The sequence below is a fragment of the Triturus cristatus genome, chromosome 6 (genome assembly GCF_964204655.1).
Source record: "Triturus cristatus chromosome 6, aTriCri1.1, whole genome shotgun sequence".
Lineage (NCBI taxonomy): Eukaryota > Metazoa > Chordata > Amphibia > Caudata > Salamandridae > Triturus > Triturus cristatus.
In genome coordinates this window covers 511,793,652-511,812,265 of record NC_140589.1, presented here as the reverse complement: position 1 = coordinate 511,812,265, position 18,614 = coordinate 511,793,652, and the positions used below count along the sequence as shown (strand labels likewise).

Sequence of the window (18,614 nt, the reverse complement as noted above, 5' to 3'; positions counted from 1 at the left end):
GAAGGAAGGGAGGGACTAGCTCTATGACCCCACCTATGGGAGAGTCAGGGGAGTGGGTGGCTACACCCACTTCCCTTTGTCCAGTTTCGCGCCAGAGCAGGGGCAGGTAGCCCCTGAGCCGGTTTGAACTGGTGTATGCACAGAGGAGCCTACTGCTCCCCCAGTGCAGGACTTCAAAGCACTCTAGGAGTCCACCCACCCAGCCCCAATACACTAAACCCTGTCTGGGAGGTGGTCACACCTCCCTGTGACAGGATACCTATTGTTGGGCCTCCTCCACTGCGAGTTTCGGTCATCATCAGGAGGGCAGCCCAGTGTCTGTGACTGGTGGCATCCATTTTGAGATGTCAGGGGTCTTCAGGATTCTACCGCGTTTCCACAGTAGGTACATGTCTATCCCTCTAGAAGGGTGGGATCATTCTTCCACACCAGTTACTGGAGCAGGGGTATGATTCCAAAGCATTTGACACCAAACACGACATGTTTTGATGTAGCCATCCCAAAGTTAGCATTTACCGCGAGGTTATAATGCACTTAAGAGTATATGGTTTGACCGCATTCACAAACAGTCCCAGATAATGGACTCTGAGAGCTGCAGAGGGGCCTTGCTCAGGCAGAGGCACCCCCTCACATGGAAACCAAGCACCCTGCCCTCAGGATTGATAGTGCCTGCCTGAGGGGTGACTGATAGGTTTAACCCCTTCAGTGCCCATGACGAGATGGTCTCGTCATGGGCCTCGGTTGCGCTGTGCCCATGACGAGATCATCTCGTCATGAACCCCGCCCGCTAATAGAAAGCCCGGCACAGGGCGGGGAAAGGGCGGGGCACGCAAGAGGTTAACTGTGTGTGCAGGAGAGATATAGTGAACCTATATCTCAGTAAGAAGTGCCAGCACCACCTCACCCAGGCTGCAGTAGCAGGCCTGTGGTGTCAGATTTAGTCTGCTTCCCAGGGGTGGCATAATACATGCTTCAGCCCCTGGTAGGCCTGTGAAGTACCTATGCCCTTGGTACCTAAGGTACCATATACTAGGGACTTATAAGGCACCACAGTATCCAATCACTAGTGCACCTAATATGCACTCCATGTTGTTTAGAGAGAACAGAGAGGCTGGGGTCCTGATTAACAGGGTCCCAGCCAGACTATAGCCAGAAACCAGTGTAAACATCAGAAAAGAAAGTGGGGGCAACATAAGAGGCAGATCCTACTCTCCTACAGGGGGTGTCACCTAAAACTCACAGCCTGTGATGCAAAACCGGAGTTCAACTCATAATCTCCTTTGGGAAGCTAGTATCCTTTAGCAAAATTTCAAAGACATGGGTTTCAAGAGACCATCTCAGTCCAGGCAAGTTGAGAACAAGTTGGAATCTTGGTGATCCATATTATTTCAATCATTTTGCCTACATGGCTATTTATGGTCAAATAATCAACTGTAGCATGCTAAATAAATAGCAATTTTAGTAGGCTTAAGATCACAGAAAGGAAGACTCTTACCCATTGTATCTAGTGTTGTAGAATTATCATCAATTAAGAACAAAGAAAAAGCATGAGAGATTCTGCCACATATGCATATGACTAACACTGCAGAATCACTTTTAGTAGAACAAGAAAAACTAACAAGGCTCTTCAAGGGTTGCCGAACAGAATGCCTGACAATGATAAATTACATTTACAAATGCCAGAATTAGAAACCTATTCAGTAACTAATAAGACTGAAGTGTTGAGGGAGGAGCAACATCCTTTGATTTGATATCCATCTTAACCCCTATTCACAACATGATCTCTTATCAAATGTTATCTAAACTCACAACCTAAGCCTTCTAGATTCTCAAAAGGGAGAGTATGAGGTGGTCAGAGGCGTCAATATTCAGCAGACCCCCTGGTTTTTCAGGGCTCCAAGCTTGTGCTGCAACATTTCCTTATAGATTTAAAGCAAAGTTGTATTTTTTTAAATGACGAGGTAGCTAACAAAGCTAACACAAATAGATGGCACCAGATACTGGATCAACCATGTTGTTTCTTTTTATGCCAGAGATTTTTTTTAACATTGAATTAAGTCCTCGGCCTATGAGCAGATCTGCTTCAGTTTATCAGAGCTCAGCAAAAACGTCTGACAGCACTAAACCTCTCCCACGCACTTATGCATCTTGACTGGTCAAATTTACAGATATTCAGACTTGGTTAAATCATTACCTTGTAAATTATCAAATCTATTTAATACCAACGTAATTCAGAAATATACACATTGCAGTGATTGTTAAAAAAATGAAAGTGAAAATATTATGTGAATAGTGAGACAGACAAATACTACTAGATTTTTCTGTTTCGGCAATATAAATACATACTTACATTGTTTGATCGTAGAGAGACACGTCCTCCACATCGTGCACAAAATTTTGTCCGACAGTAGGAACATAAATGTCCACACCCATCTGCAAACTTTGTTTTGTGACATATTCCACATGTTGGTGCATCATCTTTGTGCTCTCCGGGATAACGACGAGTGTCTTCACCAATAGTTTTAATTTGCTCTTTGTAGCTTTCAAACTGCTGATGTAATCTCCTGTATAGAAGAAAACACGCATTTAGGTCTGTAGAGTGCAACATTGAATGTAGTTTTAATTAACAATTGCATATTGTGTTTATGGTTGAAAAAAATGACCATTTATACTCATTCTTGAAATTATCTCTCCCATGCAGTCAGCATTCTTTTCAGAGCATATTTTTAGCATTTAATTTCACCAGAGACAAGGCTGATATATTTAGCCAAGGATTTATTTTTGGATATGCATCAGATTGGGTATTGTCTAGTCTCCTTCACTTGTTTCAAGTCATCCTTCTGTTCAGGGGATCCCATTTGTAAATGGAATTGCCTGACTCAAAACTCCAAATCTGATCAGGAGAGGAAAACCTGACTTGATTGTCAAGCCCTGGTACAAGGAACTCCATGATTAGGCAACAATAAATACATTCACCTTGGTTTTTAGAGTTTTCAAATTGTTTGCAGTTAGCAAGCAATCTCTCAACTACATTGATCCATATCAGGTACCAATAGGGCTCTAGCTACCACTAATATATTACTTGTGATAAAGTTAGCAACTGTCACTGAAAAGCACCCAAATGTTTGCTGCTTTAGCACTCTCTCTAAGGAGCTCATATACCCAACCATGAGGTACCAGTATGGTAATGCTGAGCTGCAGCTGCAGGCAAAAAGTAAATCACAGCAAGGAAGGGTCAAAAGAGGAAGACAATAATTTGCTAATGACCCAATTTAGAAACATCTGTTCCCCAAACAGCACTTGCATTACATGTTTTTGTACAGGAGGAAAGAAACTGGGACTAAAGATAAGCCGACTTTCTATTTATCAGGTGACTGGTGTGCCTCAAGGACGCTACTACTATGATTGGTGTGCTAAGTCAGTAACCTGAGAAACACACACTACCCAAACCAAACCTTCATCCACGTTTTTGCGATGGCAGGCACTGACTGGCCCCTAGATTAAACCAGTGACAGTTTTACAATACAGATCCCTGAGACTTTTTATACTGATCTAGGAATGCAAGGCTAATTAGACAAATCACTTCAAGGTGGAACACAAGGCACTGCTGGTAGCAAATATGCCAATCCTACTCAACAAAACATTGTAAACATCATCCCATCACTGTAACACTGGGATTTGGATTATATGCAAGCAGCAATTTCTATAATACATTGGAATGTAAAGGCGTACTCGAAGTATACTGTTCATAACTGCATCATCCTGCCTCGATTTCCGCAGTCACGCCTTTGTCACGTCCTTCCAAAAAATGTATGCTTGCAAAATCTGGGATTATCGAGGGGTTTATGTTTGAGTTACAATTTGCCAGACTGCAATGTCACAGAACTATGGATCCCTTCAAAGGGAAACTTTCTAATTAGCCTTGATAAAACGTTTTGACATTTATTTGGTGAAACAACTAATAGAACGTTTCGCTTTTCATTACATATTAATCAAACTGAACAATGAGTATTGAAAATAAAGTTAGGCGAGGAGCATGCACTTAAGCTTCTGACATTTGTTGCACCCCTATGGCTGTAACAATATCAGTAGCTCAGGGGTTTTAAAGGAAGGTAGGAAGGTGGGAAGTGGTGTTAGTATTTAAGCAGGGTGCAGTAAGTATTGCCTCAAAGGACAGGGAATCGCAGAGGGTTCGGGCAAACTTACGGTGTACACCCGTCAGGCCCAGAGGACAACAAGAAAGGCAAGCTAGAAAAAGGACAAGTAATATTTAGAATCACATGAGCAGTCGATAAAGGTACTATACATATTTGTAGGCATTAAACAAACCTTCTACACCTCCCAAGAATTCCTACTCGGTGCGTGCATACAGACGTTCACATCTATGGTATCTTTACCAATCAAAATATATCATTTCGGCTACTTACTGAAATTTCTGCAGTATATATATTTTGTGATGCCCTGGATCGGGAGATTGCAGTCCTGTCCACACCCATGAGAGAAAGTAACGTATTCATTTGTCAAAGTCCTCACACACGAATTATGTTTATGTTGCGGGCTCGTTTTAGAAACAACATTGGATGAATTCGAATAGATTTCCAGGCAAAGAAACCATACCGAGCTAAGCAGATTTCTTTCTTTGCTGACCTTTGACACAGAGTTAGGGGTAATACCAATCAAGAGAAAAAAGCGCGTGACAGGATTTTGGAAAAAGAGCGGAAATCAACTTTTTGGAAAAACATTCTGAAAGGAGTGAGGCATGGGAAAGAGTGTGGAGGTGACTGATTCCTCCACAGAGGCAATGAGGAGTAAAACAAAGAAATGAAAGTCATTAAAGCTCAACAACTTACTTTAATAAGACAAACATATTATTGTTTGGCAAAGAAAGGCAAAATAAAGTGTGATCAAAGGGAAAAATAAGGCGAGTTATGGCCAATAAGTGGGTTCCTTTTAATCAGTATTATGCAAAAAATAGACTGGTGAAAAGGGTAGGGAAAAAATAAAAACACCGCCACAGAGGGACAATGTTTTTATCATCAAGTTTACATGCAGGCAAAAAGTATGACGAGATTGATCCTTAAGGCACAATTACTTTGTCATAAATCAGGAATAGACATTTTTGTAGGACAGAAGCCACAAACAAGCATTAGTAGTTTACAAATACAAGATTAATGTCATTCATATTTGAAAGGCAATTGGGGACGTAGCTGAAAAGCTGGTTGTTAGAAAGTCATCCTTTTGCCTTATTTACCCACGTCTTTTGCTGAATGATATTGGTGGTAACTGACTCTGACTGTGCCCTGAGCACTGCTGGCAGGCCCAGGCCAGTGCTATGTTTAAAACACAACACATGTATATGGTACACTATGTAGTAGGGTACACTTACAATTGGCCTGACAGACCCTATAAATCCCTAGTAGGTGACCGGGCAAGGGGATTAATCTACCTATGTGCACCTAGAAGATAATAGGAAATGGAGGTTTAGAAGCCCAGCAGATTATATGCACTTTGCATGTTTACACTGCTGAGTGTCTTCTTGTCATTTTAAATGCAGCCTTGCTGACTGCATTTAAAAGTAAATTCTTACAATTGACATGGCCTAACTTATTAGTACCTAGTAATAGGTCAAGGAGATTCAAACTACCTATAAGACCCTGCTATATAATAACAACCTTTTTGTACTTGCATGCGTGCACTGGTGAGTGCCTGAGGTTATTTTCAAAGCAGCCCTCCTCTGCAGTAATGATTTTAAAAGTACATTTATTGCAAACGTTACTTTGGTGCTATGGCCCCTTTAGAAGTGATAATCTACATTATTTTTCCAGGATATGTAGGTCTCCCTTTGGTGTCCCAGGAGTGGGGGGGAGGGGGGGGGGTCATGTAACTATAAGCAGGGTCCTTATAAAAGATGTTGTATAAACCTTGGTAATGGAAATCTGCCCATTTTAGTTTTTACCCATTGCAGACACTAGGTCCATAGGCTAACATTGCAATATTTTATGCATGCATAATTATTGGCAGGAAGGGAATAAAATATAATTCAAACACTTAACAGAATGGTATTGATAAATCCAACACATTGCTATTGTTGAAGTTGTCATAACTTGTACAGCAAAGAAGCTATATGACCTTTTCTGTGAGCTAAAATCCAGCCTTACTGCAATCTTCCCCGATTTGTCAGCTCTAACAGGATTAGCCAGTCTGCCTTGATTAGGTGATAATTACCTTGGCTGAGTAGAGGGTATCTGATGGAGGGAGTTATGCAGCTGCAAGGAATGCCCAAGCAGGGGAACGGGCCATAACGCATGACAGGACATTCTAAAATGTCAGAAAGGCCCACCCCCTCTTCCTGCCAGATGGCAGGCTTAGGGGAGGAATTTGTAGATGTGTGGAGGGGGAGCTTATGGAAATGAGCCACAGTGAGTTGGTTTAGCTAGCTCTTACTGCTCTGCTGAGATTTCAGCCATGATGGATTTTGGAGGAATAGTACTTTCTGGGACAAGACGTCACACTTTGGAGGAAGTATTCATGCGCCTGGGTGGCACCCTGCATCCCATTGGTCAGGGGCGCCCACCTCTTGCTGCCCAGAAGCTGAGAGTAAATATGTGAGAGGTGCATAACCTTTCAGATATGCTGCCCACAAGGAAAAGGACTGCTCTACTGGAATCTGAGTTTGCACCCAAAGACCAGGCACTGTGCCTACTGCACAATTTCGTACTATAGCCCTGGGGACTGTGCCTTGCCTCTAAAAGAATAAAGGAGTGGATACCCTGCAACTACGGGTTAACAGAGCCCACCTGCATCATCTTGACCAAGAGTCCCCATCCTGGAGTGTGTCCAGTGGAATTTGAAGGATTTGGCCAGGTGCATTGGGGTAATTGTTGTCCAGACCTTCCAGAGACCATCCAGGATTATTTCAGACCTTTTGTTTTGTGTTTTGGACACTTTGAACACACAAGGAGACCTTTAGGAAGCACCTACTGAAGTTTGGAGAACGTTTGGGAAAAAGCTCCATAAGGTGACCAACCCTACCGACCATCAAAGTCAATCCGGCCACCTGCAACTGCGACTTGGCAAGGATTTCCGGCTCGTCCAGCTGAAAGCCCTGGAATTCCAGGATTTGACAGGGGCCTCGCAGAAAGTCAAGCCAGTGACCCCTCTTCGAATTCGGCCTGCTGTAAAGGGTCAAGGGCCAAGGGCCATCGGAAGAAAAAGCTCCAGAAACGTTTCTGAGTGTGAAGATAAAATTTTAACCAGGGCCTCTCGCTTAGTGTATCCGACCAGGGCTCCATTGCGATCAGCCTCAAACTTTGATTTTGTCCCGGCCAAGCGCAACCAGATGTCCAAGAGTGGTGCAATAGGTTTTTAAACACTAGAAAGTAGTTAATCGTGTAAAATGTTTTTCTCTGGCTCCCACATTAGATTTTGTCTATTTGTTAATACAAATATTTACTATCTTTATAAACTGGAGTGGGAGTTATATTGTGTTTTGTGTCTTACTTATTTGATGTATTGGTGCTTTTAAATGCTTTACACCCATGTCTCCTAAATGAGGCCTGGCTGCTCATTGTCAGCTGCCAAGGGTTGAGCAGGAGGCTAATTTACTGAGAGTTTAACTAGACCCTATACCTTGTTAGTGGACTTTTTACTAGTAGTAGGTGCATACTTAGCCCTACCAATAACCTACTTTCCAACACTGGTGTACTCTGAGTTAGGTGCATTATTTGACAGAAATATACCGGTAGAGCGAGCATAGATATTTTAGGATTGTTGATCAAAGATTCTGGTGGGTCTTTTTGAGAAGCGAGAAGGCTGTGTGTGGAGGATTCTATTTGTTCATGAGCAGTGTTTGGGTTACCATGTCAGAAATGACCGGCATAGTTTTACTTTAAGCAGCAAAGCAAGCTCTCTTCAGCCTTTGTGAAGCAAATGCAGTGTGCTCCTCAACAGATTTAGTCCAAACCGTCAATTGTGCATGCTGTTATTGGCGGGGCAAGCTAATGACTACTCGCTACAAAAGGAAAGCTGGTGCACTGATGCATGCAGTGAGTGCACCAAAGGAAAGCCCGTTTGCACCCATCCAGGCCCAGAAGGACACCAGGAACCAGGAGCCTTGTCCGCTTTAATAGTGCTCAGATTTTTCATCTCTGGAGGATTTTGCTGGCTTGTCAACTTCAACAGATTGTCCATATACTATTGTTTTGCCTTACAAGGATACTATAAATATGTGTAATCAATGACATTTTATGTTTAATTTAGACACCACAATAGTAAAGCAACCGGCCTGTGCTGGTAAGGATAGATTCTTTTTTTACTATAAATTGTTGTTGTTTTGTACAACACAAAACAGATATTTATAAGTTTTGCTTAGATTAAAAGCCAGATACAATATTTTTAACTGAAACTTGGATTAATGACTGTTGCATGCCAGATGTAGCCAAGGCTCTACCGGAAGGATATTGTATTATCATGAATGACTAATAAAATAGGTGGCTGTATTGCCATTGTTTTTAAGTCAGAGTATTCTTGTGTTACAGCTGACATATTGGTCACTAACTGTGAGGGTATTTTTCTCTCTTAATGTGCCACAGAATTTCTCCTTCTCTGGAGCTGTGATGTACCACCCTCCTGGCCCGGTGGGTTGCTTCTCCACAGCTCTCACCAAAGGCCTTGTGCCATTTTGTGCCATTTTGTGTGGAATGTGTCAATTTTATCCCTTTAGGTGATTTAAATCTACATTTCGATAATGAACTTTGTTCTTTCGCTTCAAATCTTGTCAAGGGTCTCACCAGCTTGTACAAGGTATTTTCCTCTCTTTCTACTACTACAAGACATTGGTCTGAATTGCCACCGGCCGATTTCTGCGACTCAGTGAGAACAGCTAAACCTCACCTAAATACAAATAAAAAGGAAGCAGACAAAGCAGTTAGGTCATGGATTAACTCTACTTTTGAGATGCTGATTCCTATGACTATTTCTCTGAATAATATGTGAAAACAGCAGCTCCAAGGTTTAACAGCCATCTTCCTCCCTTAAAAAAGGCTATAAATCACTAGAATGAGCCCAGTGGAAAAGAAATACAACCCAACCTGCAAAATACAATACCAAAAATGCCTATCAGAAAGCGATGACTTTGCAGTGAGAATTGAAAGTGCCCCCGCTTTGTCCACAGAAACATACTCCATAGTTAATTTGGTACTTAATACTCCAAGGAAGACCCCTTCAGTTCCTCCCACCACCATTAAATATAATGAAATATAATGAAATTGCTGGATTCTTTCTGAATAAAATCACAGAAATGTATTCCACCTTTCATTTAAAGCTGAGAACATCAAAGCACCAGAGAGCTTTGAGCTACTCAACAAAAGCAGGCCATGCATGTCTTCTCTCAATCCCATTGTAATGGATTAGTGATTCATCCTCATTGATTCTATTAAATCAAGTTCCCCCTAGATTCTGCTCCACCTCATATTATTAATAATGGTACCACCATCATTTAGCCCATTCTTAGGGAATTACTTAATCACTTGCTTTCTTCAGCAACAGTCACACACTCATGAAAACATACTGTGGTCATTTGACTCTTGAAAACATCTTTGGATCCCATAAAATCTGAAAATTACTGCCTCCTTTCTCTTCTCCAGATCCCAGTAAAATGATGAAAAGCACATTAACAGTCAACTATCCCAGTATTTGGAAGCTAATATGCACTTCATTCTCTGCAGTCTAGTTTCCATCCGTCTCACAGTACAGAGTCCTCCCTCCTAGCAGTTACAAAGGAGCTTAAATAGTCACTTAACCGTGAGGCTCAGCTACATTTATCTTGCTTGAACTCAGTGTCGCTTTTGATATGGTTTGACAAAATCCTCTCCTACAGAGACTTCTAGATTGTTGGATTTGCGATAAACCTTTGGAATGATTTTTTTCTATCTTGGAGCACTCTCATTCCAAGCCGTTCTCCATCGCCATTTATTCGTTAACTTTAGGGATTCCACAGGGCTCCTCTCTAAGCCCCATTATTTTTAACATTTATCTAAGCTCTCTGGCGGATTTTGTTGGTGATTTCACTTACTCCTGACTAGGGTAATAGCCCAGAGCAATTGAGGACTTATTTGCCAGCTGTGGCAGATTGGATGGGGCTCAACTGTCTTAGAATGAATGGTGGAAAGGCTGAAGCAATGGTGGTGAATCAGCTCAACAGCTTGTACTGTAACTGAATGCCTGACAGTTGGGCCCTTTTACAACCCTCAAACCTGTGGTAAAAAACCTAAATGTCTGGCTATATCATAATCTGGCTTTTGGAAGATCATACTAAAAATCAAACCGCCTGCTGCTTTTGTCTGTTGAGGTGCCTTAGCAAAGTATTGTGGGCTCTCCACCCTTTACACAAAAAACAGTTATCCAGGAAATCATCACTTCATGCCTGGATTTCGGCAATATTTAATAGCTGGGCATTCATCAGGCTCTTTAAAGCGACTGAAAGTAATACAAAATGTAGCAGATTAGCTACTGCTGTTTGTTCCTAAGTATCACTCCGTTTCAGCTCATCTAACTGAGCTGCACTGACTGCACTCAATTGCTAAGTGGTTTAAGTTCACACTTCTTTGCTTTGCGTTTTGAGGCTGTGCCAAAAACAAATCCTCTTTATTTGCAACATTTTATTAAGCCCTACATTCTTCCTAGGGTACTGAGTTTTTTGGACCTAAGGGTGGCTCAGGTCCACAGAATCAGAAGAGCCTGGCAGGGTGGACGTTCCTTTAGATATTTAGCTCTAAAACTTTGAAACAATCTCCCGCTCCATCTACGTCAGTGCTCTAAAGAGGTGAACTTTAGGAAACAATTTAAAACCTGGCTGTATTAAGGCAAACCTGTTTTCTTTGCATCCGCTGGGTTTTTCTCTTGTTGCTTCTTTTGCATTTTCAGGAACAGCCATCATGGCAGTTCCTGTAAATGCACTAAAGGATTGACAGGTGAGTCTGTTAACGTGAGAGAGCCGTGCTTCAAACTTTAAACTTTTTAATATTTTAAAAAAACAAAATCTCAAAGCAAGGATACAATTAAAAAAAGAAAAAACACCTTGCCTTAGGTATTATCTTCTATGGCGAGGGGATTATTTAAATGTTTTTGCTTCCACATACTGCCACATTTTGTATGGCTGTACGTAAAAGTAAAAACTGTCCACATGTTCGCCCACTCTAAATGTGGTGGCAGACAAATGGAGAAACATATGACGTCCCTTACTCCATCAGGCTGTCTGAGGTATAAGTAGGCGACGGAGATGGAGTAGTCTCCACTGTGTGTACACTGAAGTGCCGCCTGTCTAAATGAGGAGGGCGGAACTTTGCTTTGGTGGAGAGCCTACTCTGTTGCCTTTGTGTTGGAGTGTCCTCTCTGCAGAATGCAGAATCATCTACACCCACTGACCCTCAGCATTGCCTATCATTTAATTCACAATTTATTCACGAAAAGCAAACACAACCAAACATTTTAATCCTAGTCAGTGCCCATTGTTAGCTGCACTTTGAAGAAACTGCTTTTTCAAGATAACTGCCCCAAAATAGACATGTGATATCAAAACTACACAATGGATACTATCTCTTAATGGTCCTATGTTGCCATCTCTGGGTTGTGATGATATTTACAAACCACTCGGCCTTCCGCTGTGTGGTTTATGTTGTCAACACATGCCCTTGATAGATATATGCAATGATGTTAGTAGGTCAGCTCACTCCATCCATTTTTTTTTTTTTTTTTTTGAAAACCTTTATTAACCATAGTTGCATCAATTGGCAATGTACAATTCTGCGCCAGAGCATCAGGTCGGCAATGTTCGAACACATATAGTCAAATGATTAAGCACAGCCGTTTAGCCGACAACCCGGAGGTCCGGCGGCGGAGTTCAGGTGGACATAGATAGAGGATTCAGGTGTGTACATTGCGTATAAGCGAATCGATGGTGCTTTTCTGGTATGTGTCGCGTCGTTGCTCAGCTAAAGCGCATTGTCCGCGTGTGAGGGGGGCGCTGTGTATCAGCCCGCTGCGCAGCATTGTCAGCTAGCCCCTAGGCTCACAGGAGGATGTGTGCTGGGTGCTGGGTTGTCCGTCATGTGCCCTGATTTGTGGGCATCGGAGTCCCGGTGGCCCGCGTGTAGCGTGGGTTGGAGCGCGACAAGGAGGTTGTAGCATAGCTCGCAAGGATGCGCGTGGCGACCGTTGCTGTGATGGAACACGTGCTCTGCTAGGGAGCGTAGCCAGTCGCCGAGCTGTACCCCGGGTGTGCAACATAACTTTAGGGACCAAGGCCAGGGTCGAGAACTCGGGTGGGGGCTAGGATAAGAGGGGTGAGGGGAGGGGGGATAGTGGAGATCCGCTTGCAGCAATGTGTGAGGAGATAGGGGCTGTCCAGCAGGACGAAACCGGGCCGCCCAGGGAGCGCGTCGGGTGGCCGTTCGCGAGGGGGGGGGAGGGGAGAAGAGGGGGGGTCATTAGTGTGCGCGCCCTCTCGAGCAGCAGCGGCGGTAAGTCCCGCGCGTGCGCCATGGCACAGCGCAGGAAATATCCGACAGTAGTAGCCTGTCGCGCAGTATATGAGATGTGTCAGGGGAATAAACAGACCGAGGGGGCCGGGAGCTATCCCCGCCAGTCAGCTCACTCCATCCATGACTGGTTTTATGGGCAGGTCCTACTAGCTTCTACGCTCACCTATACTTACATGGCACTTGTTTTATTTATTTTTGTGCTCTATAATGGCATTAACTTTTATGTTTCAGGTTATGCATTCTTGCACAATGTCTGACTAACTGGCACCAGAATCAGGTGCCACTCACTGTTTACTTGGGTCTTCTGATGAGGACATTTGACCATATTGATCCTATAGTTTCTTTAGCAATTACACTGAGGTCTAGCCTTCTAATACTATTATCAAGAATTAATTAATTAATGCCATGTCCAGGATACATTCTGGGTATTTGATTTATTGTATATTTTAATAGCCACAGGCAGCATGTTAAGTCTATTCAAAAATGGCGTCCTGCTTTCTTGCCTACTGATGGCATATTTTGCCTTTATTTATTTACTGTGCACTTCACTTTAAATGTTGTCTCAGCATCACACCTTGTACTGGGGAGACGAAATGCACTGAAGTTTAATGTAGCTACCTAGCTACATCACTTGTCACAACTCAGAATGAATGAATTTTGGTCTCTGTTTTTAAAGCACATTCCTGCTTTATTGAGCAACCTGGGTTCCATGGGGATTATTTATATGTATATTTATATTTATCCAGCCTTCTTTTTGACGCAAACCCAAGCTGCTTGCGATAGCGGGCCAAGGCGGGGTCGCGAATCCCACAGAATCAAAACAAGTATTGTTTAAAGCTTCTTAGACAAACAATACGCCACGGCCACAATACTTCTTTCAGCGTGAAAATGTATTCCATCAACCAAGTCACTCTATGCGTTTCGGAGCGTCCTGCTCCTTTTTCACGAGTCTTTGCAAAATTTTCAAAACTAATGCCCTGCTCAGGTCAGCTCCAGTCTTGAAAGTTTTGAGGTGATTCGTCAATAGGGGGCCAAGAAAAAAGGGGGTCCCAAAATGCGTTTTCTCCATGTTAATTTCCATAGGAAACTTTAGATAAGGTACAGCCCAAACTGCTGAACGGAATTACACCAAATTTGGCAAAAAGGTAGCTCTTGGTTGGTTCAGTAAGTGACTTCTTCTAAATGGTGTAAATCCGTTCAGTAGTTTATGAAAAATACATACATAAAAAAATATTAGTATCTGGTGACCGTGGTGGATTCGCGACCCCTCGTAGCACGAGCTTGATTCTGATTGGCTGCTAACACTTCAAACCAGGAAGAGTTGGCAGCCATCTTGTGAGTCGGTTGAACCGAGTCACAAGAAAACAGTAAAAAAAGATTTAAAAAGAAGAGGGAGTAGGGGAGAAACACCACGACCCCCTAGGCCTCGTCAGGGGGTCCCTCAGGGACCACAAGGGCCCAAAAAAGCATTTTCTTAAAAAAAGAAATTGGCAGGATTCGCATTGGGTCTGCGAATCCGTCAGAAAATGATTAAAAAAAAAAGAAGCACGGGCTACCGCACTTTGTTTGTTTTAAGCCCCTTGGTGGGCCAGGTCCTGGGGGCAATATGGAATTATATAGCAGTGGCCCGTGGGGGCCCCTGCAGCCCCGGGAACTGCCACCTCTCCAGGGCTTACTTAATAATGTCCTTGGGGGCCAACTACCCCTCTTGTTACCTCCAGTAAGCCCAACACAGTGGGATTGCTAAGAGGTCTTCGAAGGCCATGCCCCTCTTTCCCCACCACTCTGCAAATGCACCTCCTGGCATACTACTGGTTGGGGGATGAAGTCCACTTTACTGCTGAGGGACTTTGGGGGTCAAGAAGCCCTCCCGGTACCTCCTGTAAGTGCTATGCAGTGGAATTCCTGAGCGCTGGTTGGAGGCCTAGCACCCTTTCTCCACCACTCTATAAACGCGACTACTAGTTAAAGAAGCATTTGCAATGTAATAGGTCTCGCATTCGCGAAAGTTAGGGGTATTGGCGTTGTAAATGTACACGTTTTTTCTAAATTTTTTTGGAGTGAAGTGGATGTACGTTGTGTGTAGTTGAATTATGTGGTATGTTGTGCACTGAAATTATGTGGCTAGAAAGAATGTGGTATTTAGTGTATAGGAATTATGTGTTATGGAGAGTGTGGTATGGTAGTCTGTGTTGTGGAGTGTTAACCGCAGGTTTAGTCTTCCTCATTTCCATAGAAGCTAAACTATAAACTCAATGAGACAAAAACAGAAGGAACCACTGAGGAGCACTTTTGGACCTAGTACGAGGTAATACCATTTGCCACATAATCCATCCATCATGTACAGCATAATCTGCAGATTTGAACAAAACAAAATCTTGTTTCTAGCTCAAACGTTACCAAAAATGCACCGGCAAGTGTTATAGCGTGATAGAAGGCCCTTTTGCAAACCTGGAATGGTCACCTGTCACTTATTGATAAATGTGGGTGTTAAAATAATACTAATGGTGCGCAAAACATTCCTGCTTCTTTCTGTGCCTCTTTTGCCTCTTTCTGCATTTCTCTTGTTTCTATGTGCACCTTTCTTTCTTTTTCTGCACATCTGTTCTGCTTTCTGCACCTCCCTTCTGTATGCACCTCTTACCTCTTTCTGCACCTCTCTTGCCTCTTTCTGCACCATTCTTGCCTCTTTCAGCACTTCTCTTGCCTCTTTCTGCACCTCACTTGCTTCTTTCTGCGCTTCCCTTGCTTCTTTCTGCATCCCTTTTGCCTCTTTCTGCGGCTCTGCTGCTTCTTTCTGCACTTATCTTCCCTCTTTCTGCACCCTTCTTTCCTCTTTGTGCACCTCTTGCCTGTTTCTGCGCCTCTCTTTCCTCTTTCTGCACCTCTCTTTCCTCTGTCTGCACTTCTTTTCTCTCTTTCTGTACCTGTTTTGCCTGTTTCTGCAACTCCCTTGCCTATTTCTGCAGTTCTCTTGCCTCTTTCAGCACCTTTGTTAATTCTTTCTCCACTTCTTTTGCCTCTTTCTGAACCCCTCTTGCCTCTTTCTGCACCTCCGTTGGTTCTTTCTGCACTTCTCTTGCATTTTACCGCATCTCTCTTGCTTCTTTCTGCACATCTCTTCCCTGTATCTGCAACTCTCTTGCCTCTTTCTGCACCTCTGTTGCTTCTTTCTGCATTTCTCTCACCTCTTTCTCCACCCCTGTTGCCTGTTTATGCACCTCACTTACCTCTTTCTGCACCTTCTTTTGCATCTTTATGCACTTCTCTTGCTTCTTTTTGCACACCCTTGCCCCTTTCTGCACCTCACTTGCCTCTTTCTCCAACTCTCTTGCCTCTTTCTACACCTCTCTTGCCTCTTTCTACACCTCTCTTGCCTCTTTCTACACCTCTCTTGCCTCTTTCTGTGCCTCACTTGCCTCTTTCTGCACTTCTCTTGCCTCTTTCTGCACTTCTCTTGCCTGTTTCTGCACCTGTCTTGCCTCTTTCTGCACCACTGTTGCCTTTTTCTGCACCTCGCTTGAATCTTTCTACATCCCTGGTGCCTCTTTCTGCACCCCTCTTCCCTCATTCTGTACCTCTCTTGCCTCTTTATACACTCCTGTTCCCTCTTTCTGCACCTCTCCTGCCTGATTATGCACCTGTTGCCTCTTTCTGCACTTCCCTTGCCTCTTTCTGCACCTCTGTTTCTTCTTTCTGCACTTCTCTTGCCTCTTTCTGCACCCCTCTTCCTTCTTTCTGCACCTCGCTTGCTTCTTTCTGCACCCTTCTTCCCTCTTTGTAAAGCACTCTTCCCTTTTTCTGCACCTCTCTTTCCTTTTTCTGCAATTCTGTTGCCTCTTTCTGCACCTCTTTAAGTTCTTTCTGCATGTCTGTTGCCTTTTTCTGCACCCCTCCTGCCTCTTTCTGCACCTCTGTTGGTTCATTCTGCACTGCTCTTGCTTCTTTCTGACCCTCTCTTGCCAATTTCTGCACCACTCTTGTCTCTTTCTGCACCCCTCTTCCCTCTTTCTGCACCTTGCTTGCGTCTTTCTGCACCTCTCTTGCTTCTTTCTGCACCCCTCTTGCCTCTTTCTGCACCTCTGTTGGTTCATTCTGCACTGCTCTTGCTTCTTTCTGACCCTCTCTTGCCAATTTCTGCACCCCTCTTGTCTCTTTCTGCATCCCAGTTCCCTCTTTCTGCACATCTTTTGCCTCTGTTTGCACCCGTTTCCCTTTCTGCACCTCTCCTGCCTGTTTCTAGACCTCTGATGCCTTTTTCTGCACTTCTCTTGCCTCTTTCTTCACCTCTGTTGCTTCTGTCTGCACTTCTCTTGCCTCTTTCTGCACACCTCTTTCTGCACCTCTGTTGCTTCTTTCAGCACTTCTCCTGATTCGTTCTGCACCTCTCTTGCTTCTCTCTGTATCCTCTCTTGCCTCTTTCTGCACCCTTCTTCCCTCTTTGTAAACCACTCTTGCCTTTTTCTGCACCTCTCTTTCCTCTTTCTGCAATTCTGTTGCCTCTTTCTGCACCTCTCCTGCCTGATTCTGCACCTCTGTTGCCTCTTTCTGCACTTCTCTTGACTCTTTCTGCACCTCTGTTGCTTCTTTCTGCACTCCTCTTGCCTCTTTCTGCCCTCTTTCTGCACCCCTCTTCCCTCTTTCTGCACCTCGCTTGCTTCTTTCTGCACCTCTCTTGCTTCTTTCTGCACCCCTCTTGCCTCTTTCTGCACCTCTGTTGGTTCATTCTGCACTGCTCTTGCTTCTTTCTGACCCTCTCTTGCCAATTTCTGCACCCCTCTTGCCTCTTTCTGCATCCCCGTTTCCCTTTCTGCACCTCTCCTGCCTGTTTCTAGACCTGTTGCCTTTTTCTACACTTCTCTTGCCTCTTTCTTCACCTCTGTTGCTTCTGTCTGCACTTCTCTTGCCTCTTTCTGCACACCTCTTTCTTTTCTGCACCTCTGTTGCTTCTTTCAGCACTTCTCCTGCTTCTTTCTGCACCTCTCTTGCTTCTCTCTGTATTCCTCTTTCAGCACTTATCTTGCCTCTTTCTGCACTTCTCTTGCCTGTTTCTACACCTCTCTTGCCTTTTTCTGCACCTCACGTGCCTCTTTCTGTGCCTCACTTGCCTCTTTATGCACTTCTCTTGCTTTTTTCTGCACCTTTCTTGTTTCTTTCTGGAACTCTATTGTCTCTTTCATCACTTCTGTTGCTTCTTTCTACCCCTCTGTTGCTTCTCTCAGCACTTATCTTGCCTCTTTCTGCACTTCTCTTGCCTGTTTCTGCATCTGTCTTGCCTCTTTCTGCACCACTGTTGCCTTTTTCTGCACCTCGCTTGAATCTTTCTACATCCCTGGTGCCTCTTTCTACTCCCCTCTTCCCTCATTATGTACCTCTCTTGCCTCTTTATACACTCCTGTTCCCTCTTTCTGCACCTCTCCTGCCTGATTCTGCACCTCTGTTGCCTCTTTCTGCACTTCTCTTGCCTCTTTCTGTACCTCTGTTGCTTCTTTATGCACTTCTCTTGCCTCTTTCTGCCCTCTTTCTGCACCCCTCTTCCCTCTTTCTGCACCTCGCTTGCTTCTTTCTGCACCCCTCTTGCTTCTTTCTGCACCCTTCTTCCCTCTTTGTAAACCACTCTTCCCTCTTTCTGCACCTCTCTTTCCTCTTTCTGCTTGTCTGTTGCCTCTTTCTGCACCCCTGTTGCCTCTTTCTGCACCTCTGTTGGTTCATTCTGCACAGCTCTTGCTTCTTTCTGACCCTCTCTTGCCAATTTCTGCACCCCTCTTGTCTCTTTCTGCATCCCTGTTCCCTCTTTCTGCACATCTTTTGCCTCTGTCTGCACCCCTGTTTCCCTTTCTGCACCTCTCCTGCCTGTTTCTAGACCTCTGTTGCCTTTTTTGTGCACTTCTCTTGCCTCTTTCTTCACCTCTGTTGCTTCTGTCTGCACTTCTCTTGCCTCTTTCTGCACACCTCTTTCTGCACCTCTGTTGCTTCTTTCAGCACTTCTCCTGCTTCTTTCTGCACCTCTCTTGCTTCTCTCTGTATCCCTCTTGCCTCTTTCTGCACCCTTCTTTCCTCTTTGTAAACCACTCT

The 18,614-nt window shown here is 43.9% G+C and overlaps 1 protein-coding gene across 5 annotated transcripts in view; it reads right to left on the bottom strand.

Moving 5' to 3' along the window:
* Positions 1-18,614, bottom strand: part of RIMS1 (regulating synaptic membrane exocytosis 1) — a 1,904,179-nt gene that overhangs the window by 1,463,719 nt on the left and 421,846 nt on the right. For 4 of the 5 annotated variants that reach the window (XM_085610935.1, XM_085610937.1, XM_085610934.1 and 1 more), the window contains exon 2: positions 2,351-2,564. In XM_085610935.1, coding sequence (XP_085467061.1) covers positions 2,351-2,564 — 214 coding nt within the window. Of the gene's footprint in view, positions 1-2,350; positions 2,565-4,206; positions 4,249-18,614 lie in introns of all 5 variants that reach the window. The other variant, XM_085610936.1, reaches the window with a different exon arrangement.